This window comes from Lutjanus erythropterus, chromosome 7, assembly GCF_056507025.1.
Source record: "Lutjanus erythropterus isolate fLutEry1 chromosome 7, fLutEry1.hap2, whole genome shotgun sequence".
Lineage (NCBI taxonomy): Eukaryota > Metazoa > Chordata > Actinopteri > Lutjaniformes > Lutjanidae > Lutjanus > Lutjanus erythropterus.
Window position 1 is genome coordinate 2,396,147 of NC_139323.1, and position 24,893 is coordinate 2,421,039.

Sequence of the window (24,893 nt, forward strand, 5' to 3'; positions counted from 1 at the left end):
GTCGCACCTTTTCATTCTAATGAAACCAGCAGCTATTGATTGATTATAGGAACCATCCTTTGAAAAAATGTATATTAGACAGTGTAGAACACATAATACATGAAACGTGCATATTATTGCGTGCATAATGGTAGGTTGGTCGCAAGTTGTGGTTACAGACGGCTGGCGTTGCGGAGCGTACCCAGATGGTCGTCTGTTGCCCCTGCCTCAGCCAGATTAATCCGATCCCTGACGCATCAGCAGAGCTGCTGTAAACCTCGCCACGACAGCCCTGTTGTTGCCAGATCACCATTAGCATAGCGTAGCTTCCATTGGTATCGCGGCTCACTCACTGAATAAAATCACTATGCCAGCGACACTGAGCCAAATGAGCCGGACTCAAACAAACCGAACAACGGCAGACGGAGGGAACCACACAATGGCCTGCAGACGACTCCACCATAATGCCAGGGTAGTGCCAAATAAGCAAAAAGAGGTTTCCAAATGGTGGATACAGTCCTGGTGGTTTTAGATACAAGATAACAACACTGAGAGTGGGTAAGTTGATCCAACTGATAAACGTTATACACATTCATAATGAAGATCTTATTAACTGATATTTTAGCCGACTTTTAGGTGCTATTGGACATGGTTAAATAGCATCACATACACCCAACAAAGACTCAGTGCTCACAAGAAAATGTACTGAAACAGACACTGTAAAACTGGCTGATGATAACATACAGTGTGTAGTGGAATTACAAAGCTAAATAAAGGCTCTCACTCCAACTGGTCAGTTCAGAAAAATAATTCCATAATCAAATTATCATATCAAATATGGACCAAACTGACTGAAGCAGACTGAATTTTAATGTCAAATTTGGGCCAATTTCACACCAAATCTGATGGAAAGCCACGCTCTGTGATCGTGTTAACTGTCTGTTTGGTCTGAGGTTTGATCCTACAACAACCTCTTGCAATCAAACAGCTCATATGTGGGTACTTCATTCTATTCATTGAACTTGTAGGACATCATCTTTCCATTTATCTCTGTCTGACTTTCTAGACGTAGAGGCAAAATAAGAAATATCTAAAACACTGTACTCAATACACATCTGTAGTATCTTGAACTCTTTCTCCTCAGTAATAGTGGGATTTTGGCACATGGCCGGACAGTGGAAGTGGGGAATATTGCAGCAAATATTACAGCATGTCTCAATGCAGCCTGTCCAATGATCAAAGCTCCCTCTGCCTTAAAATAGCTGAGGAAATGTTTGAGCCTCACTTGGCTAATTTACAGGAGGGAACATCCAAGCAGCATGGCAAAGGTTTGCTGATGATACATTTAAAGGCACACACACACACAAAGACACACACACACACACTGTAGAGCCTGCCAATGTTGAATGTCTTGGGTGCAAAAACAGAGACATAAAAACAAACCAAAGCTTCTATGCTAAAAAAAAAAAAGCTACACAAAATGACTTAATAAAGAGCTAAATAGCTAACCAAGGACTCTCATGAAACAGCAAGTGTGTATTCAGTACATGTGTCATATGTGAATACTTCAGTAATTTTACTGAAATCTCGGCAAAATTACACTGAATAAAACCTGGTGAGAGAGCGGGGTAGCCTCTATCACACCAGTGTTAAGGTTTCTTCAGTGCAAGATCACATTTTCCTCTCCTGCTATCTCCACTAAGGAGAATAAACAAGTTGGAAGTGATTTTTATCCCTGCCTTTTTCCACTCCCTCAGATATATGAAATTGCCAGAAACTCTGAAAAGCTCCATTTTTGCCTTCTCTGAGTTCATATTGTGGAGAAATCTATTCAGTTCCTTGCCACAGCTTCCATGGAATTATGCCAAATAAAAAGCATTAACGAGGGCAATAAAAGAATAGAATTCCTCATGTCTACATCTTTTAGGCATATACCTAACTTTGAAATCAAGACAAGGTCAAAACCTTGGATATGGCTGGGCCATGTACAGTGTGAATCTGTACAGCTAAAGGGATTTTAATTTGAAAAGTATACAGGAAGCGATGGCATCTATGATGCACACATGGACTGGCCTTGCTGAAAACTTTTCTTAGGTCGTGTCTAGATTGGACACCCAGACCTGCAAAGGATCTTGCAAGAGTGATCGTTTTACTCAAACTATCTTTCCCCAACCTTAGCCAAGTTATTTTCCATTCCTAAACCTAAGCAGATCTCAACCCCAGTGTTGTGACACTGTAATAAATAATTTGTTCCTTTGCAAATCTAAGGTGCTCGACGCAGTGTCCCCAGTGTGATGCTGAGTGTGCCAAAAGTCAGTCTGGGATGTGTCATGTACACTGTGGTTCTATGTGGATAGGGCTCACTTTCAGGAACTTTCAGGAAACTTGCCATCTGCCCTGGGGGTTTTCACATGTGGGACAGTTAGAGATTTTCTGGACCCAGGGTCATTTCCCAATGGATTTTGTGTGTTTGGTCATTAAATGTGTAAGCACTGTCAGATTCTTTGTCCAGCAAACCACTCTTGGGTCCACTATACTACTAGTACTTCAAGTGATCTCTGATGAGGTCCCCCAGAGTTCACACCAAATGTTACCAACCACTCCAACAGCTGAAGAAGGCAATTGGTCCACATGACAAATAAATGTTACATCATCTGGTATAATACCTCATATCTTGGTATATTTCAGCAATTCTCATGTCCAGTGCATCAAATACAGCAGCATGGTCAGTGCTCCTAACTATGACACTATAGGTAACCCCATAGCGTAATTTCCAATGGCGCCCCTCGAGCGCTATGTTTTGATGTGCTGTTGAAGTCAGCTGACATAGAATAAAGGGTAACAAAGTCCACATATGGAGGACGTGGACAGATGGGTCAAACAAACACAGGACATTCACCCTGGAGACTGAGATTCATGTCTCATATGAAACCAACAGTCAATGTTTATTTCTTTTTAACTTACGTAAGTGATGTCATCATGCCTCTTGTGTCAAGCTCCAAAAGACATAATTCAGGACTGCTCAGCCATATTCATTTTGAAAAAGAAATGGCCAATGGGGAACCTCCAGTGGTATCACTTCATTACTCAGTCAGTCACAGAGTTTCTCGTTGGCCCCCAGCTTTGCTGGTCCAGCTATAAGTCTGTATTCATCAGGCTGAGGGAAAGCTGGCTTCAACAATGAGTAAAGAGAGCTAATACAAATCCTGATGTTTGGAGAGGGAGCAATCATTATTCTCCCTCTAAACAACTAATAAACCACTAATAAGTGGTGCTCAAGTGAGGCACTTTAAGGGTCAGACACTTTCCGTGACTGTCTGAGTGAGCCGTGTCAGGGCTACTAGCAATGAAGAGAAGGAGATCAGGGGAGAGGAGAGATGGCACAGAGGCACAAAAAGAGTAATGAACCCAAATCATCGGGATATTTGTTTCAGGGTGAAAGAAATTAATAAGCATGAAAATAATAGTCCTCAACACTTAGCCAGTAGGACAAAAACTAACGGGAAAGAGAAAGCCCAATTACTGTGGAGGATGAGAAGAGGAAAGAAGATATATGAGAGTGAGAGAGTGGGGGGGGGAGTAATATTTGGGAAGGGTAAACATCAGGGATAACGCCTGTGTGAGAGGAAATGCTCCTCAAGCAAACAGACGCAGTCCTAATTTGGATACAATTAAAGCCATGCTAGCTGGGTCTGATGAATGTGCATTTTTGGAGTGTGCACCGCATGCTAGAGAAGTACAAGTATACATGCTGTGAATTTTTGCAGCATTTGGGCCATCTTGGGACACTAAATCACTCCACTGACACCCAGAGTGATAATGATAAAGCTAATGTTTGTTTGAGCTTCTACAGTAAAACCTTTTTTTCTTTTTCATGTGTGGTTTTTCAAAAAATTGCCCTTATTGCTCTGCTCATTTTGTCTGTTCACCTAACCACAGAGTCTTTAAATACCCACAAGTACACACACCAGAACTCTACATAGACACATTATTAATTAATTACTCACTAACTGTCATATTAATCCAATTACATCAGCCCAGTCCTTTTTGAAACACCTATATTTGCATCCTGTTTCCTGCCTCTCGCCTCCTTGCTGCTCCTTTTCCCGCATGTTTTTTGTTTCTCAAGCTGGACCTGCTTAGATGTGATTGTGGTGCTGAAAGCTGGGGCAGAGTTAGAGGAGCCTGGCCGTGCAGAGAAATGGATATTTTACTGGCCAGGTATATCTTAAAACAATCAGAGGCTTGATGAATTGGCTGAATGGCTGATGTATGGCTGGAATGGAAGGGGTATTTGGAGAAGGTTTGAGTCAGGGAAATGCACCTCATCAATCAGCATGATTAAAGGTTTTGGCCAGGCCGAAACAAACTCAACACTGTGAGGGCCTGGCCTTAAAGGCACAGTCCGCTGTTTGAAAGTACAACAAACAAGCCCTGTAGGGGTATTGGTTTCATGTATTGGCAGTTACACTCAACTTTGTGGTTTTGTGTTTGTCAGAACACCACTATGGTCCAAATTGGAGTAGCAGACCTATTCTAGGGATGGAGAGAAATAAAACTGTACTGATGACAATGCCATTATCATTTTTGCTTACTGGTCAGATTCCTTGTTGATTTCCTTGATTCCTGATCAGTTTTATTCGAGCTGGGTGTAGCCTGAGAGCTAGCTGTAGCAACAGTCAGTCCATCATCGTGTCAGAATGAAAGAATATTTGTACAACATTCATTTTGAGGTCAGTTTCCTATAGTTTTGCTTCATTTCAAAAGAATAAAAGATGTATATTTGCATTTTAGTTCTGGTCCAGTTCCTTTTCACACTCACTTTTTTACAAATAAACCAAGAGGAGTAAAAATGAAGTTATACGGACTGACACGCGACTTGTCGATTGGACAAATTTTGGTGATTGTCATTCCACCTCATCAGTGCATCAGCAGATGGACTTATCAGCAGTTATTGTGCTAAAATCACATACCTGCTATCCTGTGGTTGATTCAACTGCTTTAACCCCACAAACGAACTGCACTAGAGTCCACTTTGAATTGGATTCTAGTCCCACCATTTCCAGCAGTCTCAGTCCAGTGGTGTGGTCCACACCAGGGTTTGATTGACAGCTTTCGTACCAGCCAAAACGAACTGCACTAACCAGGCACCATTGTCCATTTTAACCAAACCAAACAGGTTAGGATGTGAATGGATCCTTAGAAAAAAGAAAAAAAAATCTTCTAAGTTCAACTGCGTCTAATGCCCCTAATACCATTACCTCTTGTGACACAACTGTTGCTTGGCTGGGAGGCATGTAAAGTGTCTGACACTCCTGCATAGAGTGTCTGATGCATGGTATTGCTGGATTTTAAGCCCATGTTGCAGAGAAATGATCAGCACTGGATTGAGATGCTAGTGTTTCCACGCTTTCTTGAAATGATCATTTTACAGACATTACAACTGTTGCACTGCTATCATCTTTCCCCCTGATATGAAGCCACGTTTGAACCGTTTCTTCCTCTGCACCATGACTTCTTCATTTTGCAAGTTTCTAGAAGGGTAGACGTCATTGTTTTACAATGAGCAACTGTCAGAAAAACAAAGGAAACAGGACACGGAAAAAAGGAACTGGATAAGCTAAGGCACACGATTCAGTTTGGAACTAGTTCTTAATTCCTATCACTACCTATTCATATTTGGATACACAAAAGTAAAGAGACAGCAACTCAGTTCCACATGTTATATTCACTGGGGGCAGAGTTGGGGAAAGCGGTGTGTTTAGAGCAAGACAGACCTATACATGAAAATATAATGACACTACCTTGTAGCGCCCCTCAGAATAGCACCATTTATCACCTGTCTGAATATCTGAATACTGTACCTGGATGATAGAGTACTTACTTTCTAAAGTAATTCAAGTGTTAAGTAAAACAAAACCAGCCCTACAGCAGAGTGTCCCATTATAGACCGAGGAGGGGTGAAATGACGAAGACAATAAATTCTTGCCACCCCTAATAATGACACTTTGACAGCTCTGTACCATGTGTTCCATTAACACCTCATCTGCGCACTCCTAATTTATTAAACACACAGACGTTCAGGCACACCCATGGACACACACTGACAGTAGCATTCTATATATATGTGCCCCATGGCCAAATCCATTGTTGCCAAGGCCCTTAAACGATAAATACAGCTTCGCGTCAGCAGCCCTGCATATTTAAAGCCACTAATGGCTTCCTGCAAAGCGCTGGCTCTCGCAGACACACAAACACACACTAAGCCAAGGAGAAAAATCACTGGTGCGAGAGTAGGGAGTTCTGTCAGCAGAGCAGCATCTCCAAGCCAACAGGTGCTGCAATGGCTGGGTGGGTAAGGTCAACCACACACTTTAACCAACGGAGGCTAACTGGTCAGCCGGAGAACATCATAATGAGTCTGGGAAGCAGTTGAAAGTCATTAATGAAGGAAGGTGTTCACAGACTCTACACTGCGTTCTAGTGTGTAATATGCCTTGTGGTTCCATGTGGATAGGACTCACCTTAATTCATTCCTTCGTTCTCATACATGGTCAGTCCTGGTCTGCCCCTCAAGACATTTAGGAAACTTGCCATCTACCCTGAGGGGGTCGTCACATGTGGGCCAGTTACAGATTTTCTGGACCCAGTTTCTTTTTCCAATTGATTTTGTGTGTTTGGTCACTGAATGTGTAAGCATTATCAAACTGTCTTGGGTCCACTACAAAATGTGGTGTGAGGTCTGATGAGGTCCCCAAAAGCTCACACGAAATGTTAGAACCAACCACTCCACTAGCTGAAGAATGTGACTGGTCCACATTGCAGATGTTACATGATCAGGTATAATACCTCAATTCTTGGTATATTTCAGCCATTCTAACTTCCAAAGCATTAAATGCAGCAGCATGGTCAGTGCTTCCATCCTTCAAACCATGTTGCTATAGGTATCCCTGAAGCGTAATTTCTGAAGGCGCCCCTCTAGCATTATGTTTTGAAGTGCTGTTGAAGTCAGTTGACGTAGAGTAAAGAGTGAGAAACTCCACATATGGAGGAGGAGGACGGATGAGTCAAACAAACACAGCAGACCAGGATTCATGTCTCATGTGAAACCAAAAGTCAACGTTTCTTTTTAACTCGTTTAAATTACATAACATATGTAACATAGATTAACTTGGTAACGTTACATGCATGAATGTAACATAATTAACATACTAATTTTAACCCAAATCATGATCTTTTCCTTCACCTAACACAGTAGTTTTTGTGCCTTTATTTTGAAAGTCTGGACGTTGCATATTTATTATTGTCAGCTTCACTTTGGAGCCCTGCACATGTAAAACTGCCAAAGTTTGAAGCAGAGGATCACTGACCAAGCTGCAAGTTGAGCTTGTTGTAATGAATATGGGATACGAAAACATAGTTTGTGGTGTTTTTACATGAAAGGTCTCTCTAAAAGCGTTCAGGTCGTTGCATGTGAGCAAATGCATGAAGAGAGACCACTGCATGAACCACTGATCCAGTGACAGCCTGTATTGTTGTGAACATCACTTAATAGATATGGACCTTGATTAAAAGTGCTGCTGGATTATGACATGCAGCATACCCACGTATAGTAGTTTAATGATTCGGGTTTTTCTGTGTTTGTATTGTGACCAAAGTAACAACATTATGTTGAGTAATAACTTGTTGTGTCATCTTTTCTTGTAGAACCAAGGTTGGAAGGGTGACATATCTGTCGTCATTAATAAACATTAAAAATAAGATCCCTCCTCCGAAGAGATCTGAATGGAAGGAACCAGGGTGCAGATTTGAGTATCTGAACCAAGACTGAAAATGTCCTAGATCCACATAGTTCCCGCACAGTGTCACATCCTTAGAGGGTCAATGACAATCTCATAATAAGTCCTGAGACAATGTTGGCAAATAAATGAAACTTATCTTTTTCATGTTATTCAATACTAAACTAAATTGCTTGTTAAGATGTTCTTTTTCCGGGGGCAGCAGAGCTACTTACTGGACTCACTTATATACTTAACTAAAAACTGGATAACAGACTGGAAAGCCCAGCGGTCATGAGTCTTACACCTACTGTAGCTGAGCACACACTCTCCCCCTGTCTGTCACTCACACACACACATACACACCATCACATGTTTGGTGAGGTAAAGCCGTATGCTTTCGTCCATTGCCAGGGGGGTAAACACAAACACATAGAGTCTAATCTGAGAGCAAACAGCGGCGCCTCATGTTAACCAGCAGGGATACAGTTTCCCTCAACACCACAAGGCCCACAGCACTTAAGAGCTCGCACATCAGAGAGAGAGAGAGAGAGAGGAAGAGCGAGAGAGAAAGAGAGAGAGACAGCGAGAGAAAGATAGAGAGAGAGAGAAAGACAGAGAGAGAGATGAGACATGGAGCTGGACATCCTGTCACATCTATAATTAAGGGCCTTTTCACGCCTGAAAGTTTGAACTTGTTTTTGTTTAATTGTTCACATTTGGCCAGTTACTTTTGCTTTCACATTGCAATGAATCAAGTGCACTACAGAATAAATAGAAATGACATATATACATCCTGTAATCATCACAAGCATGAATTGGTGTCCCCCAGTGTTGCATTTTATGTTTTTTCCAAATGACTCTATATACGGTCTGTGGGCCAATTCTGAACCACCCAAGCAATGTTTTCATGTTAGAAGTGAACTGAACCATGGTTCAGTTTGATCAGGACCAAGGTCACTGATCTTCATCTTCCTAAGCATCAGCTGTTTGGTGGGAACTGTGCTGCAGGGGAGGATTCACATCTGTCAGATTCTTTTGTGAGTTTTTTACAACTGATTCTTCATGAGGTCTATCCAAACCATCCAAAAAAACAAAAAAAGTTTTCACACTAGAAATGAACCAAACCATGGTTCAAATTGATCTGGATAGAGGCCACCTCTTTTTGGGCTAAGGTTCAGCTGTTTGGTCCAGACTGTGTGCTTTCACACCTGAAATTTTGGTTTGGGTCCAACTGAACAGTCATAAAGTCTGGATCAAACTTGGTAGGTGTGAAAGGGCCCAAAGAATTAGAAAATCTGATTTCCTGATTGTTACTCTAAATATTCAAAACTAAATAACTGATAGACTTGACACATTTCAATACTTAACAGGTTTTTCTAAAACTGTCAGAGGGCATTACAAGACACTGCTTTTTTCATTATCAATCAATAATAATTCTTTTAACCTATTAGCATGTCAATAAAAAAGTGACAGAGGAAAAAAAAATGTTCATCACAATTTTCAAAAGCACAACTCGAAATCTCCATTTGTGATGATTAGAAAGCAGCATTACCACCTGACAGAACCTGGAATTAAATGTGTGGCACATCTGGTTAATGTAGTTCATTTCATGTCAAACCACTAATCCATGACAGTGTTACTTTGTAATGCTTCTGGTCATTAACTGTCAATTATAGAACAGGTCATGTTGTGTAAAGTGAGTATTATCAGGCGCAGTGGCTAACACTGTTGCCTCACAACAGGAGAGTCCAGGATTTGGATCTCAGCCCTGAACACATGCAGATTTTGAACTGTGGACTTGAAAAATGCGCATAGTTGTGAATGTGTATATTGATTTCTTTCACAGTATGTATGACCATCTTTGTACAGTACTTAATGCATGCAATCCCCCTGCACACAGGGAGTTTCCTGCCCCCTCGTGATCCTGAAAAGGAATAAGCGGGTATTGAAAAGCAATGAATGATTGCTAACTGCAGATGATGGAGTACTTCTTTAATATCCACTTTTGTGGGTTTGGCAGGGCTCGAAGGTTGCCAAGGGAGGTTGTCCATCCAGTCACTGGCTGACTGACAGTTATATCTTCAAGAGACATGAACCACGATCGCTCCGCTGGCATCTACAGCAGGAAAATTTCTACTTAGTTTAAGTTTCTTTCACCCAATTTCCAGCTGTCAGTAAGCCTATCATCAAATATCATAGTGTTTGAACAGATTATAGGCAAGAAAACATGAGGCTTGGCACTGATTCTAGGTATTTGCAATTCAAGCAAATAAATATAAGTCATGTAAAGGAGATCGGCACCTGAATAATTGATGAGAGAACACAGACAATCCAGACCTCCTACAGAGAACATTAATGTTGTGTTTCAAGTTATGTTTCTGCTATCAGCATCTCAAAGAATCACCTTTAAGCCTCTTTTCTCATTCACATACAAATATATGCACACACATGCCGACAGACAAATGGTATTTTAGTTGAGTTGAAAGGCGGATATTGCCCTATATCTTTAATCTGGTATAATTGAATAAGAAAAGGAAAAAAAACATAAATGGAATCGGTTCCTTCCATCCAAACAAATGACAGCATAATCTCATTTAGGATGAACCTTTGTTTCCGTCATGTGTCGCAATATATACCTGCCCTCTGGGTAAGGCTGTGACATCCATACACAAGGAAAAGAAATTAGAAATTAGACTGATGAGAAGAGATAAGATAGAGGAGGGAGAAAACAGAGGTGGGAATGAAAAAGGGACTGAAGATCAGAGGAGATATTACCATGATAGATGAAAGGCTACTAAATATAAGAAAAGAGATGGGGAGGGTAAATGCATAAAAGCATAGTAACCACGACAAATCCGAGAGCCACCTCAGTAATGGATGTGTCACTTTCAACACAGTCAGCAAAGAAACAATATGTTATATCCCAGCAAACAGTTTGATGTTGGATATGGAGTCTGTCACTACAATGTTCTACGCGCATCAAAAAGAAAGCTGAGACACAAACCACATCAAGCACAAGCATAAAATGCTTGGTGCTTCAAGTTAAAATGGGTTGGTTTCAGTATAATATATATTTCTAACAACTTTCAACAACATCAGCTTGTATCATCACACAATGCAAAGGATGACACTTCATTTTCAATAGTCTACTTTGCCTTTGACCTTCGCAGTATTACTGAAAAGAGGAGGACAAATTACAACCAAAATCCAACCTACAAATGGATATGATTATCTGAATTGTAATTGACAAAGCAGTGAGAGCAAAAAACAACAATATGGACCAGTGAAATCAAACAAGGAGCTCAGATTCCTATTGAAAAACCACAATCAGGCTAAGCTATAGCACATAGACTCACCAAGAAAAGAAGGAAAGATCAAGAGAAGGAAGAAAGCAAGGAAGATAATAAGAAATAAAATCACACTAAGCTAAGATCAGCTAAGCTAAACTAAACTCTAGAATGTGACCAGCAGCAAAACATAGCATCACCAAAAGAGACAGATGCGTAGAAAGAAAGATGTTGAAGGGTTTGATTCCTACTTTCAGTCTCCATGTTAAGTTCAGGTCATTGTAAAATAACACACTAGAGACAAACCAAACCACAATTCAGTTTGATGATGGTTGGTCAGATGGAGACTGTTTGATCTGGATTGTGGTCTGGGTGAAGTTTTACACCTGTTATTTTGGTTCGGAGTCCAAAGGTACGGACCGATGAGGTAGGTATGAAAGGGTCCTAAGAATTATAAAATCTGACAAGCTGATTGTTGTTTTGTTTTGTATAGTTTATCCTTTACTTTGCTTGTCTTTATGGCATTTTCACCCACTCTTGCACTTATGTCTCTAATCTATAGATATAAATGCCTTAACTGTATTAACAAAGCAATGAGAGCAAAAACAAGAGCAAAGACCAACGAAACCAAGTCACAAGAGGAGATTCCCACTAAAGAAGCAGAGGAGAAGAAGCAGGTCTTATAAGCTCTCTGGAATACCATCACCAGCACCACATAGACTCAGCAGAAAGACAGAAAGCAAGGCATGAAAGTACTTTCAGGCTAAGCTAAACCTATTCCTAGTCAAACTTTGATCCTGACTGAGACCAGACCAAGTTTGGGGAGATCAGGGCTGTTCAGTTTATACTGTGGTCTGGAAAAAGCTTCACACCTGTTGCTTTGGTTGGATCAAACTTTAAAGTGTGAAAATTTGGATGAAATGAGATAGGCGTGAAAGGGAATTATAAAATGAAGACTCTTTACTCTGCTTGTCTTTATGACATTTTTATCCACATTTGTCATGTCTCTAACCTATTGAAATAAATGTCTGAACTGTATTAACAAAGCAATGAGAGCAAAAGACAGACAGCAAAGACCAATGAAACAAAATCACAAGATGAGATTCCCATTAGAGAAGCAGAAGCAGGCTCAATCAGGAGGTATAAGCTCTCTGGAATATCATCACCAGCACCACATAGACTCAGCAAGAAAAGAAGAAAAACAGAAAGGCAGAAAGAAAGAAAGCAAGAAATAAAATCACTCTTAGGCTAAGCTAACCCAATTCCTAGTTCTGGCCTTCGTGCTAAGCTCAAGCTTACGTTAGAAAATACCACAGTAGAGACAAACCAAACCATGGTTCAATTTGACACTGACTGAGAGCATGTTTTTCATCTGACCAAGTTTAAGGCTGCTTGATCTGGACCATGGTCTGGAAAAAGTTTCACACCTGCTGTTTTGGATGGATCAAACTGAAAAGTCCAAACACCCCAACCAAATGAGATAAGTGTAAAAGGGCTCTAAGAATGGCAAAATCTGATCTGACTGATAGTTGTTTTGCTTTGTACTGTTTATCCTGTACTTTGCTTTTCTTTGTGGTGTTTTATCCACTTTTGTGATGTCTCTAGTCTATGGATATAAATGTCTGAACTGCATTAACAAAGCAGAATAGCAAAGACCAATTACACCAAGACAGAACCTCAGATTCTCATTAAAGAACCACATTCAAGCTGAGGTAAATCTATGGAAAATCACCACCAGCAGCACACATGCTGCAAGAATAGAACAAAATCCCTCTCAGGCTAAGCTAAACCAATTCCAAGTTTTAGCATTCATGCTAACTCAAGTCATTGGAAAAAACACCAGCAGCATATGGTATCAGCAAAAGACAAGGAGAAAGAAAGGCAGATTTGCTTATGCCAAGCTAATAGAACCAGCAATAAAGGAAGGAAGAAGAAAGAAAGAATGGATAAAACATGACAGCAATTGTTTCCTTACCTAGGACACCGAGCCGGTAGTTGACAGTGATGACAATCACATTCCCATAGCTGGCCAGGATGCTGCCGTCAAACATATTCCCAGTTCCTTCCATGTAGGAGCCCCCGTGGATGAAAACCATCACCGGCTTAGGGCTTCCACTCTCCCTAATGTCTGGAGGAGGGGGTAGGAAGAGGAGGAAGAGGAGGAGGTGGAAAAGGCAGAAGGACTGATTAGATGACAGATTGAAGGTGACAGCCAGAGATGCAATTTCAATACTTTAGGGGGCTTTGGCCACCTCTTTAAATTTTTTTCTTAGTAATCTTGGCACACTGGCTTTTGAACATGGAGACCTTGTTAGTTTGAGGCGTCAAACCGTTCATTTTTCTACATGAAGGCCGTGACATGTTTGTGGTGATTGGAAAATGTTGAGTTTATTTATTTATTAACCTATTTTAAATTCCATATAGGTGTTAATGAAACAGGATATTTAATGTGCCGGGTTTTAATTTTCCTCCAGGCAATGGACTGTCAACATGCAAGTGAGGCAATCTGAACTGTCATTCCATGTTGGGGTGAAATTTGTGTGATTAGTCTGGAAGAAAACCTAATAAAACATGGCAGTTTAGGTTTGACAATTTTATGAAAAAGAACTGCTTTATTAAAACTTTAATATGAATTCAGGTTAGCACTTCATAGTTGTTTAGCTGTAGGGGAAAATTAATGTTTCTCTTGATTCTGTGAATATAAATGCATGTGAGAACATACTGGCAACAGGGTGAATTAAAAAGAGCTAAAAACAGCAGTGTCGTTCAGGCCATAGAGAGATGAAGCAAGGACCAGCTGTTACAAATACTGCATTGAATATTTCCAGGTCTTCTCTCATTTGCTCTTACCAATAGCAGCTAAGTCAGAAGCCGTTGTAACATGGCTAATGTTAGCTGCGTTAGTTTCACCTTCTGCACTTTTACAGGTAGTTTCTGAGGTGGCAGGTATGTTGGAGAGTCTTGCTTGTGAAGGTACAAAATGATTCACTGTGGCTAACAAGAGTGTCTGTACAATCAGATAATAATAGAACAGCTGACTGGCCAATATGTTTCAATAATATGTAACTAACTAGTTATGGATACACAGTGATTTTAGTAGGTTTAATAGCTCACATGATTGCATACAAATTCATGGAGAGCCTTTTCTCAGTGTTGTGTTAATTAAATGTCTTTTGTTGTTGTTGCTGTTTGTTTTTTTTTTTTTTTGCCAGATAGGCTGATGTATATAATATGTTTATGGGTACATATTTTTATTTTAGAAAAAATAAAACAAAATTTTTGAAAAACGTATTATACAGTGGCGGGGCCTCACTGCTGGCCCTGTCAAAATCCAAATCATATATTTTTTTCATAATTACATAGATGTGTGTCTGAATGTGTTTGAATTCAGTTACGTTTTCATTGAGCTACTATAATATATACAGAACAAATATGGTTATTATCCTGTGAGGCAGAGCTGAGATTTCCTATTTATCTGTATGCTGTCTAAACACATCACAGCTCTGTGGACCAGCACTACTGGTACTGCTAGCCTTTCACTGAAGCCCAAGGCTGCCATTTGATTACAACTTTGACTGACCGTATCATCAGCCAATCAAATTTTGATGTATAGTCACAGAATGCCCCCAGGGCCCTGCCATGTGTCTGCGGGGGCCCCCAGTGTTGTCATCAACAGAGGTTACGAAGCTACGTGCAGATGGAAACGTGATGGCCACCAAATTTATACCTCATACTGATTTAAAATGATGGATGAGTCTTACTTTTGATTCTGTTCAAGAGACATGAAGTTATTGTGGTGTTTTAGTTTGTTCAGCATTGTTTATTGTTCTGGCTGTATCTGGTTGGTATTGCTGGAGTTTGGGCAGTAGATGGTGTGTTTGCTGTGTGTCTGTGTTGATGACACGTTGACAGTGTCTGATGCCACTTAATATACATTATGCTGAGCACATTAAGTAAACTCACCCTGAACTTCACCTGGTTTAATATTCTGTCTGGAGTAGCTGTGGTCAGATATTTGGCATGTAGGCCTAACTTCCATGTTTCATGTCTGTTATTGAACTGAAAGCAGTGCACTGATAATATTATAAAATTTTAACTGGAAGCATGTTTTTGTGTGATCTGGTGTGTGTACAATCTGGTTGCTGAGTGACATAAATGAAGATCTGATGGTGATGCTGCAGTAGCTGCTATAGATGAATAGACAAATCTGTAGACATGGGTTCCGCTATCTTGCGGCACCGCCATTGCTGCAGTGGCATGTCATATCTGTCACTCTCGTGTCTGCTGGTTGGGTCTAGAAGGGAACCCCAAATTTGTGGGACTGTCATGAGATTTTTCCTGGTTTCGGCCAAAATGTTCACTCTTGTGAATTCTTGTGTATCTGGGGTTCACTTCCAGACACCATGTCTGCTGTTACTTGCTAATAGTGACAGCACAGCTAATTGGATTGACAGTGGCCCTCAGTAACTGTGAAGGTTACTTTTATTATCATAGTTCAAATTTTACATAGTACTTAGACGTCGGTTGTGACTAAAAAATCCTACACTATGCTACTGGGGGACCCCCTGCAGTAATTCTGAGGCCATCCAAGGAGTCATGGATCCCCTATTGAAGACCCAGGATTTACAGGGTGTTGTTAAAGGGATAGTTCAGATTATTTGACATGTGGTTGTATGAGACACTTACCCACAGTTACTGTACTACCTACAGTAGATAGTGGTCAACATACCCCCAGTTTGGCCCACCTAAAAAAATTGGTATCAGTTTAAGTGTACGCTATGTTTTGAATATTTTCCTTGCATTATCTTGCTGTCAGACCACCTTTTCCAACAGGAAACCACTGTTATATAACCAAAATATCACTCTCTTTCACTCAACCAGACTCCTTTAGCAAAAACAGTAATTTTACTTTGCAGGGAAAAGAGTTCCTTTAAAACACTAAAGTTACACAAAAACAACAAACTCACTAACCACGTGAGGCAGCAGTAATAGAGGTTGGTTGTTTGAAGAGAACAATATTTGGCTTATTTGATGGTAGCTTCCTGGTGGAAAAGGATGTCTGACAGAAAAGTAAAGTGGGAAAAATATTCTAAATACAGCGTACACTTAAACTGATATTAATATTTTTGCTATTTCATATACATTTTGCTGCTGACCTTGTCCACAGGACATTGCTTAGCATCCTACACCGGTGTTCCTCCAAACTCCAAACTGGGGGTGTGTCACCACCATCTACTGTAGGTAATACACTAACTATGGAGAAGTGCCTCATACAATCTTGCTTAAAATAATCGGAACTACCCCTTTCATGTTGAAGTACAGGATGTTGAATCAGCTTTTACATTAAAGCTCAATCTTTTTTTATAATTACAGTTTAATAAGACTGTGGCTAAAAATATGTGCAGTGGTGACTTGTAGTGCAACAAAGCAGGGGGTGTGTTTCTTTTAACAAAGGAATATTTCTTTGAATATATACTTGCATCTGTTATAATAAGAGGTCAAGGTAAGGAGAATGGTGAGCCTGCTGTTAGCAGCAGAATTAGACATATTAAAACAGGCTACATCTGGCTGATTAGAGCGGAATAAAGGAGGGCTGTATTGTAAAGCTTAGGCCTTGACGCGATTCTAATACAGACTGGATCATGAGCAAAAAAAAGGATGAGAAGACTTAGAGAGATCTAACAACATGCTGCAACCCGCGTTCAAAACAAGGTTTCGCTTTCATCTTCTGTATCCCAGAGATGAGGCTTTTCATCTTGCTTCCTAACTATCTCCATCAGTACATGCAGCAGCACACATCGTTTATCCCACTGATGTTTTACCACTGAGGGACTCACAGTCCAGAGAGAGATCAGTGAGTCTACATGGAATTAAAAATTAACCAAGCAAGAAAACAGAAAAGCGTTACCTCGGAGACAAGAGAATAAAAAAGACCTTCAATTGTGAGGGGAGTAAGAGAGAGGCAGGATGATAGTGTTTGTGTCTGAAAGTTTTCCCACAGTGTCTTTAAAGCACTCAGAATCCAGGGGGTAGACAAAATAATGTAAACACCTCAGGGAAAAACTTCAAATCTGAAGGAAGTCCTTTGAAGATGGCTCAATTATGCTTTTAAATTATGCAAAAGTGCCACTTAATGTACTCCACTGTACATAATGTACATCGGTATGATTACTATGATGAAACTGTTGCTTGGTTCTATTAACACTCGAACAGCCAAGTAAGTCACTTTGACCTTTTTCAAATATGTTCTTTTTCTATAAGTGTCTGCATTCTCATTTAAATGTGTTATATAATAAATTACATAAAAGGGAATGAAAATGTGATCAGTTTTACTATTTTCAGCCACAGGTGGTCATACTGACCCCACAGAAATTGTCACTGTTATATTGTTATTTTTTGCACAGTTGGAAATGCATCTTGGTTGCTTAGCAACTATCATTGTCTCTGTCAATAAAACTTCACAAGTGATCTCAATTTCCAATTTCCCAACATTAATATACAAGGATTTAATTAATTTTGTCTCAGCACCTATAACTCACTGAATTTTCATGTTAAAGCTCTCAAAAGTTGAAACACCCTTACCCTTACTTATTACAAATAGCATAGCCATAGTCTATGATTATTTTTGTAATGGTTTAAGATGCATTTTTTTTATTATTATTATTGTTTAAATAACATGTTTATAATCTTATGAAATACCTTTAACTGTTTCTCGCTCTACGTAATTCTAGATGAATCTAAAATTTGAATCAGATCACTGATGGTTATTATCCTATAGATAAATACTGCTGGGACTATATGCAATCATTATAGTCTACTACATATAAAATTTATTTTCAGTTATTTAATTTTTAATAAGATAAAGTAATAGAATAAATGCATTAATTATTCTGGTATTTATCATGAGAGATAATAGAGATTGGAAGTCAAGGGTCAAAATAATGGTTATGGCTGTTCTAGTAGTTCTGGAATTCTGGTGCTTCTAGTGTTAAAGTACTGTACTGGGATAATGAATTTTGGTGGTTTTGCTTTTCTTGTGTATGAATAAAGGCAGAAGATGACTGATCACTGAAGAAACAGCACATTATGCAGCAGAAATTGGAGGGAGGAACTAAATGTTACACTGTGTCGACATATTGTGCAACAGCAGAAATTGTTTTCTTCCCAACAGAGAATATAAAATAGACACAGCCTTAGAAAAAAATTGGCAAAATAAAATGGGGTAAAGGAAAACATAAAATCTAGCGGGAAATTAAAATGAGGCACGTCGAGGTAAAATAGTGTGTTTGTGTGTGCACTCTGTTTGTCCTTCCCTCCGTTTCTCTCAGTGTGGAGCTCATTACATCACTTCTATCATTCTCTGTCCTTTGTAGCGTTTTTTTTTCCTAGTTGTTGTGCTCCCTGTGTTGCAGCAGGCAGTGGTCACAATGTAGCGGCACATCATAACTCTCCTCTGGAAGGCTTCCAGAAACTTCTGACAAAAAAGGTCAGGGGATTATGGCAAGAGCGCGTGTGTGTCTGTGTGTGTACGTCACAGCACAGATATGTGTGTAGTCTGATAAAAGAAGAGGAGGGGAGACAAAAGGCACAAATGATGACAATGAAAAATACTGGTAGTAATGAGGCCTACTATAATTGTGTTAATGATGATGGTAATGTGATGATTCTATGTTAATGTGATGGTGAAGATGTCAGTGGTGGTGGCAGCCATGACAGTGGTGATGGTGATGAGAAGTGACAGCTTTGATGATGATGACAATGATAGTGCTGATAAACATGACAGTGATTATGATATTGATAATTCTAACAAAGTCAGCCGTTACAGTGATGACGCTGACAATAATGATGCAACAACCATAGCAATGATGTTGGCAAGAGTGATAAGAATGATGATGATGAGGATGATGATGATGACAACCATGTCAGTGAAGATAATGTACATATTTATAACGGTGTCGGCCATGATGGTTATAATGATGATGACAATCACAATCGTAACACTGATGATGATGCTGAAACACTGATGATGATAGTGATTTTAATGATAAAGTCAGTCAGAAATGACAATGTCACAGTGATGATGATAGTGACAAGGGTAACTTTAATGATGATGATAACTAAGTCAATAAAGATAATGTGGATAATGATGATGATGCAACTGTGATAGTGACTCTGTGACGCTGATGATGATGCTGATAAAAGTTGACGATAATACTCATGCCAACATGATACTGTTGATACTGTCAATTATAATGATGGTAGCAGCCTGGATGATGATGATGATGATGAAGGCGATAACCATGATATTGATTATAATAACAAATGCAACCATTACAGCAATGACAATGTCACACTGACAATGGCAGCAACCATGACGATGATGAAGATGTTGATGGAAACCATAATAGTGACGCTTATGATGAAGACGATGATGTTAATATTTTTGGCAATGATGACGATGTTGATGACACTGATAAACGTGATAGTAATGATAATAAAACAGCCATGGCGATGATAATGACAGTGATTGTGGCTATGATGATGGAAACATCCATGATGATGACGACGCTGGCAACTGTGATGATGATGATGATGATGATGATGATGATGATGATGATGATGATAGCAATGACAATGGCAATGATGATTACTGTATGGTGATAACCAAGTCAATGAAGATAATGTACATAATTATGAGAATGTTGGCAACTGCAATAGTGATGATGATGATGATGATGATGATGATGATGGTAATGACCATGTCACTGAAGATCATGTACATACTGAAGATGTTGTCAGCCATGATGTTTATGATAGCAACAACGGTGATGATGATGTTGATGAAAACCATGATAGTAATAATTACGACAATGCTGACTATGATGATAGCAACAACCATGACGATGATAATGATAATGATGGCAACCTGGATTATGATGATGATGATGATGATGATGATGATGATGATGATGATGATGATGATGATGATGCTTAGGCCAACATGATGCTACTGATAGTGTTACCTGTTAGAGTGATGACATTATTGGACAACCATGATAATAATGATGATGATATCACAACTATGAGGCATAATGACTGGCGTAACCATGACAATGATAATGATATTGAGAACACTGGTGATTATTCTAATTGAATGGTGAGACTGATATTAGTATTTCTTGATTGTAAAAATGCTCCTGGGTTCTAGCAAAGCGTTCATATATTAATGATATATTTTCCTTTCAAGCAAATCCAATATGGACGATTTCTCGTAGACTCTGTATGACACACTTCTGCTGTATGTGTACTGTATAAGTGCTCTCAGTTATTATATGAAGAGATACGTTTCTGCTGCAGAGATACATCCAGGGTGGCTTGTCTCTTTCTGCTCAGCACTGAAGGTCAGCGGTAATGAGGGGAGGTTAGGATAAAATTGTCTTGGCAATGTTTGAGCATTTGATGGATTTACCTGAATTTACCTGGATTTACTGGCTGAAACAAGTCCCAGCGTATACTGAACACTCTGTGCCTTGAGGGTTTTAAGTTTATGCAATCCAGCTTGCTCTCAGTATGGTTTCCTGGCATCATTTGTTGGCTGCCACTGCAAGAATCAGAGCCAAAAAAAATCCTCTAAACCCCAGTCTATCCCTTCATTCCCCTAACTTATCAATTAATCCTCATTCAGCTGATTGCAAATTTCATCTCTTTCCATCAGACTCCTGCATGAAGTAATGTACTCATTCTTGAGAAGTGGGACAAAACTGTATTTTGAGGTGGTTTTGATCTGAACTTTTTAATCATGCTGGGAAAATATATTTTAAAAGATCAAACCGTTAGCTATTAAACATTGTAACAGGCCAACCTTATGATTACTACAGAATTGACATAATTTTCCATTTTTTAAAATTTCACAGTATAGTCGTGGTGAGCAGCCAATTTATTTTTTATCTGATCAAAATACACATTTTTAATTGTCCTTTTCATTTTTAATCTTATTTAGCTTTGATTTAGAAGGACTACAGAGTTGACATGCTATGGTTGAGACACATCTGATAGCAATATTATTGAATGAATTTGTTTGTTTGTTTTTGAAATGTTTATATATATATATATATATATATATATATATATATATATGGAATTAGAGTGTTGATGTTTTTTTTTTTTTTAAAGGACATAATTTGCATAATTTGCTCCAAATCTCAAGAATGGGTGAGTGGTATATGTAGCTGAACGTGTATTTTTTACATGATTATTATAAATATATGTGTCATTTTATTTGTCTGTTTAAGTAACTGAATGATTTCAGTTTTTGGTAAAGGTGTTTGGAAACAGGCAGGAATATCCAACCGTCCTTCAGGGTTTTTCACAGCGAGCAGTGAGATTAAAGCTTACTTTGAGAGGAACTAAAATGAGATGCAATCTTGTAGCGATTCGACCATTCAATCTTCCCGGGGATGAGTGTGGGTGAGGGAGAGTTTGTTGGAGGATAGGTACCATGCCAGCATGGACTAGATCATTGCTTCCTCGAGGATGAGGGTTATGATCAAAGAGATTCAGGTGCTTTAGATTTCTCTGAGCAAACCCTGGGAGATGCCCCGGAGCTGTTGCAACAACTTCGGTATCCTCTCCCTCTGCCGGTGTAGAGGACTTATCAAACCAACGGCAGACACAAGGAACAGGGGTGTTTTTTTTATCCTGGCTTCAGCCTTTTTGCTGCGGGGAGCAAAGCCACGGGGACTCTCAGCAAAAGCAACAAGAAACAAAATGAGGCCCAGTGGTGAGCTCCGATTCAAATGTTTCCAAAGGAAAAACTCCTGTGTGATCAGTCAAACTGTGCTGTGTGCTGTGCTACTCATTAGAACATTCCACTCGCATGTGTAAAATGGCATGAATACCAACATGTAATGACTTGATTGCATATTTACTTCTCCCATATGCAAATAAATATTTGCTTACCATGATATAACATTTGCAAATAGGAGCTGATATTGCACATCATAATAACATGTATATTTGAGCTGTGATGCTCAATATGTTTATGTTGGCCTGCTGACCACTGACCTCCTGCAAATTGAAGGTTAATGACTGTCTTTTCTATTGCCAATTACCAGCTCCTTGAATGCAACTAGCGTTCACATCATTATCCAACTTTACAGCGATGGAAGCTCTAATTTTTTGTTATGACCTGGAGCTTAAAAATACAGAAGTGTTCAAAACCAAGTTTGCCCTATATTCTTCCCATCAGCCGAAGTTAATCATTGAAGGTAATGAAACCCAAATTTAATAGATATAGTGCTTTATAGTAGCCTGGCATCGCCTGGATCAGTCTGTAATTTCTCAATTCATTTTCAGTTTCCAAGGAGCATTATTGATGGGCACAGGGCAAAATACCTCCAGACACAATGGATGGACCAACAACCAATCAGAGCAACAAAATATGTGACATACAGTGACATATAAGTTGATGCAGTGCTTGGTTCTTTTTCAAATGGGTAAAAATGGTTGCCCAGTCGCAAACCTTCTCAAATTACAACTCAACAGTTCACTAAAATATGGATGTGAAAACATCTGCACCTCCTAGAGTCACAGTTTATCTGATAGGCCTGATAAGAGCCAGAACAGGTGGAGATCTATCTGAACAGAAGAGTAGCCTGACATATCAGTCAGAGCAGTGTAACATAGCGCACCAATTTTTCTGTATCCATGGTTAGTATTGTAGTAAACGCACATTGCTTTAATCCTTTGAACAAAAGAAACTTCTTGAGTTGTCTTATGATGTGAACACTCTCCTCAATCTGCTTTCTGTTTCATATCTTTTACAAAACGGCTTAGGTATGGATGGATGGATGATTGACTCTATAGCTGTCAACACTGGCTTCTTTTAACTGTGAGTGGGTTGTTTCTTTGATGTTAAAGTATTTTCAGCCACTGAAACATAAGGGGTCAATAACCATAGAGGTACACTGGAACATTTTCATTTAAAGAATTTTTGGAGTTTTGGTGGGTGCTGGCAATCAAACTGTTCCATTGTTTAGGTTTGGTATGAGGGCTTGCTGGTTGCATGTGTGGATGTCAGGAAGAGATGACAGGATGAGGGTGCTCCAATCAGGGACCAACTGTGGCTGGCCAATGTTCATTTTCAATCATTTGATCAATGGTCTCTATAGAGGCTGATGAGAAGAACCAATCATCTGCCAAGCATCAAATGCAGGTAGATTTCTCAGAAAGTTATCCACCACACTGGTGGCTAAATGTTTATGGCATTTTGGTGTCATTTACAGGCATACTGCTGTCTGTGTCAGACTGTGACACACACACCAGGAAAGAGACATCGTGGGGCATTCAAGCACACCTCATAAGCTCAGAAATCTGTATTCCAAAGACCACAAACAATAAAGTTTTCTTTTTTTTTCTTATTTTCCTTTGTTGAAACACACAGACCTACATCTGGCATTGCTTTCTTGTTCTTTCACTGCAGCATTTTGACAATTAGTCATGAGCACAAATTCTATTAAATTAAATATCAAATCCAATAGCTATCAGCAGCTATGTACTTGAACAACATGTCTCCAAATACACTGTGATCATTTTCAAGTTGTTGTATACTTATACTTAATGTACAGTGTTGTTAAGAATACCAAAAGAAATGAATAATGCTACACAATAAAGGGCTTTAAATAGACCCTGTGATCAGTGATCGGTCTTGGTTGATGCTGCTTTCATCGATCTGTTATTAGCCCCAAAAATCCTGATTGGAGCAACCTTAGTGTCAGCTTGAGAGGCAGCTGGATTCACAAGATCACACAAAGATCCATCTTGCCAGGCTTCAAATTATCTGTTTCTGTTTTCTGCAGCCAAAGTGGCGCAGCCAATCAGTGTCCTAGGAGGAGCTACTGGCAGCTATGGGTGTGGTTTTAGGTATGATGACAGGAAGAAGAGAAGACGTAGATACTGTGATAGCATCAGTTACATCAGAACTGGAGAGTATTGTTTCATTGAAAGAAGAGATGTTATCGTTCTTCTTCCGACCGGCTTCTGCAAGAGTTTGATCTGATACGTTGATGTTAGCTGTATTAGACGTGACAGACAGATGATTCACCCAATCACCTGCAAAGTGTTTTTTGAAAGTGCCTGCCCTTTTCCAAACAGTTTCTAAGAATGACTTATCAGATGATTCTTGGTAAATAAAAAAAAAATACTATTAGCAATTTCACAGAGAACAGTTTGCTCCATTCACATTTTACTTAAAATTCAAGCACTGCGCTCCTCTGCAGTAACCTCATTGTTTTGTTTCTTTACATTTGTTAGTTTACTTTTTTATTTTCTTTAATTTTTTGTTATGCAAATTAAATATCAATTGTTCTATTTCCATTTTTATGATGGTGAGTAGTGATAAAGGAGGTTTCCCTTTTCCTCCATGTACTTGTACATGGCATCAATAGTTGGTGTTCCACCTGATATGTCACCAGCTGGAGCCCCTGGGCGAGCTGGATGCAACAAGGTAACACACTCCCCTGTTGATCTTTTATCATTCTTTCCTCAGCTCCAGGCTTGTCCTCATGCTGTCAGCAAAATCTATATCCTTGTGCCCTCCACACTCAAAGTAATATATCCATAGTGTATGGTCGGATTAATATCTCACAGGTATTGCTATATAATACTTTATATAGGGTACCAGGGGCCCCATAATAGCCTTGTAGATACCACAGTTCATGACATCTCCACTTGTGTATACCCACTCCAGCAATATTCGCTGTAAAAAAAAAAAAAAAGAAAGAAAGAAAAGAAAAAAGACGACGCTTCTAACAAATCCTCAGCTCTCAGGGACTTTCCTGTTTACATC

At 39.4% G+C, this 24,893-nt stretch overlaps 1 protein-coding gene across 11 annotated transcripts in view; it reads right to left on the reverse strand.

Moving 5' to 3' along the window:
• The window catches only part of nlgn1 (neuroligin 1), a 421,649-nt gene that overhangs the window by 254,314 nt on the left and 142,442 nt on the right, over positions 1–24,893 (reverse strand). For 10 of the 11 annotated variants that reach the window (XM_084722376.1, XM_084722369.1, XM_084722375.1 and 7 more), the window contains one exon: positions 13,023–13,175. In XM_084722376.1, the coding sequence (XP_084578502.1) occupies positions 13,023–13,175 (153 nt within the window). Of the gene's footprint in view, positions 1–13,022; positions 13,176–13,957; positions 13,966–24,893 lie in introns of all 11 variants that reach the window. The other variant, XM_084722370.1, reaches the window with a different exon arrangement.